Raw genomic sequence first — 9,765 nt, 5'->3', positions numbered from 1 at the left:
CGTCGTCGCCCTGCTCTCCCTTGGTCGACTCCATCTCCTCCTCGTCGTCCTCCTCCTCCACCTCCTCCACCTCCTCCTCCTCATCCTCCACCTCCTCTTCCATCTCCTCCACCTCCACCTCCTCCACCCCCTCCACCACCTCCTCCTCCACCTCCTCCTTCACCTCCTCCTCCACCTCCACCTCCTCCACCTTCTCCTCCTCCACCTTCTCCTCGACCTCCTCCACCTTCTCCTCCACCTTCTCCTCCACCTTCTCCTCCTTCACCTCCTCCTCCACCTCCTCCACCTTCTCCTCCTCCACCTTCTCCTCGACCTCCTCCACCTTCTCCTCCACCTTCTCCTCCTTCACCTCCTCCTCCACCTCCACCTCCTCCACCCTCTCCACCTCCACCTCATCCTCCACCTCCTCCACCACCTCCTCATCTTCATCCTCGTCGTCGTCCTCGTCACCTGGTAGCGCCCTCACCTCATCGCTCCACAAAGACTTCCGATCTTCAGTTCGCAGTTCGATAACCACCTCCTCCTCCACCTCCTCCTGCTCCACCTCCACCTCCTCCACCTCCTCATCCACCTCCACCTCCTCCACCTCCACCTCCTCCACCTCCACCTCCTCCACCTCCTCCTCCACCTTCTTCTCCACATCCTCCACCTCCTCATCCACCTCCACCTCCTCCACCTTCTCCTCCACCTCCTTCTCCACATCCTCCACCTCCACCCTCATCTTCATCCTCGTCGTCGTCGTCGTCCTCGTCACCTCGTAGCGTCATCACCTCGTCGCTCCATGAAAACTTCTGGTCTTCAGTTCGCAGTTCGATAACCACCTCCTCCTCCACCTCCTCCTGCTCCACCTCGTCCACCTCCTCCACCTCCTCCTCCTCCACCTCCACCACCTCCACCCTCTCCACCTCCTCCTCCACCTCCTCCACCTCCACCTCCTCCACCTCCTCCACCTTCTCCTCCACCACCTCCTCCACCTCCACCTCCTCCTCCACCTCCTCATCCTCCACCTCCTCCACCTCCTCCACCTCGTCCACCTTCTCCTCCTCCACCTCCTCCACCTCCTCCTCCTCTACCTCGTCCACCTTCTCGACCTCCTCCACCTCCTCCACCTCCTCCTCATCTCCCCCGAAGAGGTGGTGAGAAGTCGCCTGCAGGGCCGCTGTGATTTGCTCGATGGCCTCCTCCACCTCCACCACCTCCACCACCTCCACCCTCCACCTCCACCTCCTCCACCTCCTCCTCCACCTCCTCCACCTCCTCATCTCCCCCGACGAGGTGGTGAGAAGTCGCCTGCAGGGCCGCTGTGATTTTCTCGATGGCCTCCTCCACCTCCACCACCTCCACCCTCTCCACCTCCTCCACCTCCTCCACCTCCTCCACTTCCTGCTCCTCCACCTCCTCCACCTCCTCCACCTCCTCCTCCACGGCCGTCTTTGTGTCCCCGCCGGGGGAGGGGGCGGCTGCCTCTGGGTCGACCCGCGTCTCCTCCATCGACGCCTCAACGGCTCTTCCGTCGACTTGTACGGTGTCTTCAGTGGCTTCAACTTCAACATCTTCAGTGGCGTCAACTTCTTCAGCGTCTTCAGTGGCGTCAACTTCTTCAGCGTCTTCAGTTGCGTCAACTTCTTCAGCGGCTTGGGTTGCTTCAACCTTGTCAACGTCAACGTCTTCAGTTGCGTCAACTTCTTCAACGTCTTCAGCGGCTTTGGTTGCGTCAACTTCTTCAGTTGCGTCAACTTCAGCTTCTTCAGTTGCATCAACTTCAACGTCTTCAGTTGCGTGAACGTCTTCAGCAGCTTTGGTTGCTTCAACTTCAACTTCTTCAACTTCAACTTCTTCAAATTCAACGTCTTTGGTTGCGTCAACTTCTTCAGCGGCTCCAACTTCAACGTCTTCAGTGGCGTCAACTTCTTCAGCAGCTTGGGTTGCCTCAACCTCGTCAGATTCAACCTCTGCAGTTGCTTCAACTTCTTCGACAGCTTTAGTTGCTTCAACTTCTGCAGATTCCTCGGTTTCTTTGGCCTCGGTTTTGATTCCTTTGCCTTTGGATTCTTCAGTTTCTTCAAATTCAAGTTCAACTTCTGCAAGTTCAACTACGAGTTCTTTTTCTCCAGTGTCAACTTCAGGTCCAACTTCAAGCTCAACTTCAAGTTCAGCTTCTGCAAGTTCAACCATGGGTTCTTTTTCTCCAGTGTCAACTTCAGGTTCAGCTTCAAGTTCAACTTCAAGTTTATCTTGTTCAACTTCTTCAAGTTCAACTTCTTCAAGTTCAGCATCAGCCCCAACAACAGCGGCTTCCACCACCTCAACCTTGGCTTCTTCAATCACCACCTCCTCCACCACCTCCACCTCCACCACCTCCACCACCTCCTCCACCACCTCCTCCACCTCCGTCCTCTCACACTTCATCGCCTCCACCATCCGCATCTTCGTAGCCTTCCTCACCACCGCCGCCACCTCCACCTCCTCCTCCTCCACCTCCACCACCTCCACCACCTCCTCCACCTCCGTCCTCTCACACTTCATCGCCTCCACCATCCGCATCTTCGTAGCCTTCCTCACCACCGCCGCCACCTCCACCTCCTCCTCCGCGTCTTTCTTCACAACCTCCTGCTTCAACTTCTTCGACACAACCTCTTTCGCGGGAACATCCTTCTCCGCCCTCCTCACAACCTCCACCTCCTCCACCTCCTCCACCTCCTCCACCTCGTCCACGAGGGAGGCGTAGGATGGAGGAGGCGACGACTCCGTTCCCCTCTCTGGGTGAAACACAGGGACGATCTCCTCCTCCTCCACCACCTCCCCTAACTCCTCCTCCTCCTCATCATCATCCTCCTCCTCATCCTGCACCTCTTCAGGGCCAGCCTTAGGGGCTCTGGGTTCTTCCTTGGGGGTCTTAGGGGTCGTAGGTTCTTCCTTAGACGCAATCTTAGGGTCTTCCTTAGACACGGTCTTAGGGGTTGTAGGTTCTTGCTTAGACACGGTCTTAGGGTCTTCCTTAGACACGATCTTAGGGGTTGTAGGTTCTTGCTTAGACACGATCTTAGGGTCTTCCTTAGACACGGTCTTAGGGGTCGTAGGTTCTTCCTTAGACACGATCTTAGGGGTCGTAGGTTCTTGCTTAGACACGATCTTAGGGTCTTCCTTAGACACGATCTTAGGGGTCGTAGGTTGTTCCTTAGACACGATCTTAGGTTCTTCCTTAGACACGATCTTAGGGGTCGTAGGTTCTTCCTTAGACACGATCTTAGGTTCTTCCTTAGACACGATCTTAGGGGTCGTAGGTTCTTCCTTAGACACGATCTTAGGGCTCGTAGGTACTTCCTTAGACACGATCTTAGGTTCTTCCTTAGACACGGTCTTAGGGGTCGTAGGTTGTTCCTTAGACACGGTCTTAGGGGTCTTAGGTTCTTCCTTAGACACGATCTTAGGGGTCTTAGGTTCTTCCTTAGACACGATCTTAGGTTCTTCCTTAGACACGATCTTAGGGGTCTTAGGTTCTTCCTTAGACACGATCTTAGGGTCTTCCTTAGACACGATCTTAGGGGTTGTAGGTTCCTCCTTAGACACGATCTTAGGGGTCTTAGGTTCTTCCTTAGACACGATCTTAGGTTCTTCCTTAGACACGATCTTAGGGGTCTTAGGTTCTTCCTTAGACACGATCTTAGGTTCTTCCTTAGACACGGTCTTAGGGGTCGTAGGTTGTTCCTTAGATACGGTCTTAGGGGTCTTAGGTTCTTCCTTAGACACGATCTTAGGGGTCTTAGGTTCTTCCTTAGACACGATCTTAGGTTCTTCCTTAGACACGATCTTAGGGGTCTTAGGTTCTTCCTTAGACACGATCTTAGGTTTTTCCTTAGACACGGTCTTAAGGGTCGTAGGTTCTTCCTTAGACACGATCTTAGGGGTCGTAGGTTCTTCCTTAGACACGATCTTAGGGTCTTCCTTAGACACGATCTTAGGGGTCTTAGGTTCTTCCTTAGACACGATCTTAGGTTCTTCCTTAGACACGATCTTAGGGGTCGTAGGTTCTTCCTTAGACACGATCTTAGGTTCTTCCTTAGACACGATCTTAGGGGTCTTAGGTTCTTCCTTAGACACGATCTTAGGTTCTTCCTTAGACACGGTCTTAGGGGTCGTAGGTTGTTCCTTAGATACGGTCTTAGGGGTCTTAGGTTCTTCCTTAGACACGATCTTAGGGGTCTTAGGTTCTTCCTTAGACACGATCTTAGGTTCTTCCTTAGACACGATCTTAGGGGTCTTAGGTTCTTCCTTAGACACGATCTTAGGGTCTTCCTTAGACACGATCTTAGGGGTTGTAGGTTCCTCCTTAGACACGATCTTAGGGGTCTTAGGTTCTTCCTTAGACACGCTCTTAGGTTCTTCCTTAGACACGATCTTAGGGGTTGTAGGTTCCTCCTTAGACACGATCTTACGGGTCTTAGGTTGTTCCTTAGACACGATCTTAGGGGTCGTAGGTTCTTCCTTAGACACGATCGTAGGGGTCTTAGGTTCTTCCTTAGACACGATCTTAGGGGTCATAGGTTCTTCCTTAGACACGATCTTAGGGGTCGTAGGTTCTTCCTTAGACACGATCTTAGGGCTCGTAGGTTGTTCCTTAGACACGATCTTAGGGGTCGTAGGTTGTTCCTTAGACACGATCTTAGGGGTCATAGGTTCTTCCTTAGACACGATCTTAGGGGTCGTAGGTTGTTCCTTAGACACGATCTTAGGGGTTGTAGGTTCTTGCTTAGACACGATCTTAGGAGTTGTAGGTTCTTGCTTAGACACAATCTTAGGGGTCATAGGTTGTTCCTTAGACACGATCTTAGGGGTCATAGGTAGTTCCTTAGACACGATCTTAGGGGTTGTAGGTTCTTGCTTAGACACGATCTTAGGAGTTGTAGGTTCTTGCTTAGACACGATCTTAGGGGTTGTAGGTTCTTGCTTAGACACGCTCTTAGGTTTTTCCTTAGACACAGTCTTAGGGGTCATAGGTTCCTCCTTAGACACGATCTTAGGGGTCGTAGGTTGTTCCTTAGACACGATCTTAGGTTCATGCTTAGACACGGTCTTAGGGGTCGTAGGTTCTTGCTTAGACACAGTCTTAGGGGTCTTAGGTTCTTCCTTCGACACGATCTTAGGGGTCTTAGGGTCTTCCTTAGACACGATCTTAGGGGTCGTAGGTTCTTCCTTAGACACGATCTTAGGGGTCGTAGGTTCTTCCTTAGACACGATCTTAGGGGTCGTAGGTTCTTCCTTAGACACGATCTTAGGGGTTGTAGGTTCTTCCTTAGACACGATCTTAGGGGTCGTAGGTTGTTCCTTAGACACGATCTTAGGGGTTGTAGGTTCTTCCTTAGACACGATCTTAGGGCTCGTAGGTTGTTCCTTAGACACGATCTTAGGGGTTGTAGGTTCTTCCTTAGACACGATCTTAGGGCTCGTAGGTTGTTCCTTAGACACGATCTTAGGGGTCGTAGGTTCTTCCTTAGACACGATCTTAGGGGTCGTAGGTTCTTTCTTGGACACAATCTTAGGACTTGGAGGGATGGGAACTCTTCCCTCCTCCCCGTCCAGTAGCTTCCTGCACCAGAAAGAAATTCACAGACTGTGACGAGTCTATGGGTCTCTGTGTGGTGGTGAGTCTATGGGTCTCTGTGTGGTGGTGAATCTGTGGGTCTCTGTGTGGTGGTGGTGAGTCTATGGGTCTCTGTGTGGTGGTGAGTCTCTGGGTCTCTGTGTGGTGGTGGTGAGTCTATGGGTCTCTGTGTGGTGATGAATCTATGGGTCTCTGTGTAGTGGTGGTGAGTCTATGGGTCTCTGTGTAGTGGTGGTGAGTCTATGGGTCTCTGTGTGGTGGTGGTGAGTCTATGGGTCTCTGTGTGGTGATGAATCTATGGGTCTCTGTGTAGTGGTGGCGAGTCTATGGGTCTCTGTGTGGTGGTGGTGAGTCTATGGGTCTCTGTGTGGTGATGAATCTATGGGTCTCTGTGTGGTGGTGGTGAGTCTATGGGTCTCTGTGTGGTGGTGAGTCTCTGGGTCTCTGTGTGGTGGTGGTGAGTCTATGGGTCTCTGTGTGGTGATGAATATATGGGTCTCTGTGTAGTGGTGGTTGAGTCTATGGGTCTCTGTGTAGTGGTGGTGAGTCTATGGGTCTCTGTGTGGTGGTGAGTCTTTGGGTCTCTGTGTGGTGGTGGTGAGTCTGTGGGTCTCTGTGTGGTGGTGGTGAGTCTGTGGGTCTCTGTGTGGTGGTGAGTCTATGGGTCTCTGTGTAGTGGTGGTGAGTCTATGGGTCTCTGTGTGGTGGTGAGTCTTTGGGTCTCTGTGTGGTGGTGGTGAGTCTGTGGGTCTCTGTGTGGTGGTGGTGAGTCTGTGGGTCTCTGTGTGGTGATGATGAGTCTATGGGTCTCTGTGTGATGATGAGTCTATGGGTCTCTGTGTGGTGGTGATGAGTCTATGGGTCTCTGTGTGGTGGTGGTGAGTCTATGGGTCTCTGTGTGGTGATGATGAGTCTGTGGGTCTCTGTGTGGTGGTGAGTCTCTGGGTCTCTGTGTGGTGGTGGTGAGTCTATGGGTCTCTGTGTGGTGGTGATGAGTCTATGGGTCTCTGTGTGGTGATGATGAGTCTATGGGTCTCTGTGTGGTGATGAGTCTATGGGTCTCTGTGTGGTGGTGATGAGTCTATGGGTCTCTGTGTGGTGGTGGTGAGTCTATGGGTCTCTGTGTGGTGGTGAATCTCTGGGTCTCTGTGTGGTGATGAGTCTATGGGTCTCTGTGTGATGATGAGTCTATGGGTCTCTGTGTGGTGGTGAGTCTATGGGTCTCTGTGTGGTGGTGAGTCTCTGGGTCTCTGTGTGGTGGTGAGTCTATGGGTCTCTGTGTGATGATGAGTCTGTGGGTCTCTGTGTGGTGGTGGTGAGTCTTTGGGTCTCTGTGTGGTGGTGGTGAGTCTGTGGGTCTCTGTGTGGTGGTGGTGAGTCTGTGGGTCTCTGTGTGGTGATGATGAGTCTATGGGTCTCTGTGTGGTGGTGATGAGTCTATGGGTCTCTGTGTGGTGGTGGTGAGTCTATGGGTCTCTGTGTAGTGGTGGTGAGTCTATGGGTCTCTGTGTGGTGATGAGTCTATGGGTCTCTGTGTGGTGGTGAGTCTATGGGTCTCTGTGTGGTGATGAGTCTATGGGTCTCTGTGTGGTGGTGGTGAGTCTATGGGTCTCTGTGTGGTGGTGATGAGTCTATGGGTCTCTGTGTGGTGGTGGTGAGTCTATGGGTCTCTGTGTAGTGGTGGTGAGTCTATGGGTCTCTGTGTGGTGATGAGTCTATGGGTCTCTGTGTGGTGATGAGTCTATGGGTCTCTGTGTGGTGGTGGTGAGTCTGTGGGTCTCTGTGTGGTGGTGAGTCTCTGGGTCTCTGTGTGGTGGTGGTGAGTCTATGGGTCTCTGTGTGGTGGTGAGTCTCTGGGTCTCTGTGTGATGAGTCTATGGGTCTCTGTGTGGTGGTGGTGAGTCTATGGGTCTCTGTGTGATGATGAGTCTGTGGGTCTCTGTGTGGTGGTGGTGAGTCTTTGGGTCTCTGTGTGGTGGTGGTGAGTCTATGGGTCTCTGTGTGGTGGTGATGAGTCTCTGGGTCTTCGCGTTCTGTAAGGGAGCTCGCACCTTGACCAACTCACCCACCTGTACATGGAGATCTCATTGTCCAGAGCCATCTTGGCGTTGAGCGTCTGCTGGTACCGCTGCAGCTGCGAGTGAATCTCCCCGCGGACACAGCGCAGGTGGCCCTCCAGGGTCGAGATCACCTCCTGCACCACGTCGTCACCATCGTCACCATCACCATCATCATTGTTACCATCGTCAGCATCACCATCATCGTCACCATCATCACCGTCATCACCATCGTCACCATCATCGTCACCGTCATCACCATCATCGTCATCGTCATCGTCACCGTCATCACCATCATCGTCACCATCATCGTCACCGTCATCACCATCGTCACCATCATCGTCACCGTCATCACCATCATCGTCACCATCATCGTCACCGTCATCACCATCATCGTCGCCATCATCGTCACCGTCATCACCATCGTCACCATCGTCATCGTCATCACCATCGTCACCATCATCACCGTCCACATCATCACCATCAGCGTCACCATTGTCACCATCATCATCGTCACCATCACCATCGTCACCATCACCATCGTCACCATCGTCATCACCGTCATCATCATCGTCATCGTCGTCACCATCATCATCGTCACCATCGTCACCATCATCGTCACCATTATCATCGTCACCATCACCATCGTCACCATCGTCATCACCGTCATCATCATCGTCATCGTCGTCACCATCATTATCGTCACCATCGTCACCATCATCGTCACCATTATCATCGTCACCATCACCATCACCATCGTCACCATCGTCATCACCGTCATCATCATCGTCATTGTCGTCACCATCATTATCGTCACCATCGTCACCATCATCGTCACCATCACCATCGTCACCACCACCATCATCATCACCACCTCCACTGAATGTGTGTGGGAGGGGGGGGGACCCGGAGAGAAAAATCCACGCAGCGGCCACCACGGGGAGAGAGACGCAGACAGCAGCAGCAGCAGCAGCATCATCATCAGCAAGCGTCGTCACGACCTCCTGCGTACCAGGCGAGGTAGTCAACATCTCCTAGCTGCTTGCACCTGATTGGTCGCGAGTGTCACCCCCCCCCTTGACCCCCCCCCCCCCCGCTACTCGCACCTGATTGGTCGCCAGTGTCACCCCCCCCTTGAACCCCCCCCCCCGCTACTCGCACCTGATTGGTCGCGAGTGTCACCCCCCCCTTGAACCCCCCCCCCGCTACTCGCACCTGATTGGTCGCGAGTGTCACCCCCCCCTTGAACCCCCCCCCCCGCTACTCGCACCTGATTGGTCGCGAGTGTCACCCCCCCCCCTTGAACCCCCCCCGCTACTCGCACCTGATTGGTCGCGAGTGTCACCCCCCCCCTTGAACCCCCCCCCCCCCCCCGCTACTCGCACCTGATTGGTCGCGAGTGTCACCCCCCCCCCCTTGAACCCCCCCCGCTACTCGCACCTGATTGGCCGCGAGTGTCACCCCCCCCCCTTGAACCCCCCCCGCTACTTGCACCTGATTGGCCGCGAGTGTCACCCCCCCCCCTTGAACCCCCCCCACTACTCGCACCTGATTGGCCGCGAGTGTCACCCCCCCCCCTTGAACCCCCCCCCGCTACTCGCACCTGATTGGTCGCGAGTGTCACCCCCCCCCCCTTGAACCCCCCCGCTACTTGCACCTGATTGGTCGCGAGTGTCACCCCCCCCCTTGAACCCCCCCGCTACTTGCACCTGATTGGTCGCAAGTGTCACCCCCCCCCCTTGATCCCCCCCCGCTACTCGCACCTGATTGGTCGCGAGTGTCACCCCCCCCCTTGAACCCCCCCCCGCTACTTGCACCTGATTGGTCGCGAGTGTCACCCCCCCCCCTTGATCCCCCCCCGCTACTTGCACCTGATTGGTCGCGAGTGTCACCCCCCCCCCTTGATCCCCCCCCCGCTACTTGCACCTGATTGGCCACGAGTGTCACCCCCCCCCTTGAACCCCCCCCCCGCTACTTGCACCTGATTGGCCACGAGTGTCACCCCCCCCCCCTTGAACCCCCCCCCGCTACTTGCACCTGATTGGCCACGAGTGTCACCCCCCCCCCTTGAACCCCCCCCCGTTACTTGCACCTGATTGGCCACGA

General features: G+C 54.4%; 1 protein-coding gene across 1 annotated transcript; it reads right to left on the bottom strand.

The window, feature by feature from the left end:
• Positions 1-1,433: 1,433 nt before the first annotated feature.
• Positions 1,434-7,796, bottom strand: LOC144741776 (uncharacterized; the record flags this gene model as incomplete). The annotated part of the gene is made up of 3 exons (XM_078624280.1): positions 1,434-2,093; positions 2,488-2,706; positions 7,668-7,796. Coding segments are annotated over 3 exons (1,008 nt in total), but the record flags the coding sequence as incomplete, so codon positions are not given.
• Between the last annotated feature and the right edge of the window lie 1,969 nt (positions 7,797-9,765).

This window comes from Lampetra planeri, unplaced genomic scaffold (assembly GCF_965212315.1).
Source record: "Lampetra planeri unplaced genomic scaffold, kcLamPlan1.2.h2 scaffold_709, whole genome shotgun sequence".
In the NCBI taxonomy this organism is placed as follows: domain Eukaryota; kingdom Metazoa; phylum Chordata; class Hyperoartia; order Petromyzontiformes; family Petromyzontidae; genus Lampetra; species Lampetra planeri.
The sequence above is the reverse complement of the archived record's forward strand: the minus strand, read 5'-3'. Positions and strand labels throughout refer to the sequence as shown.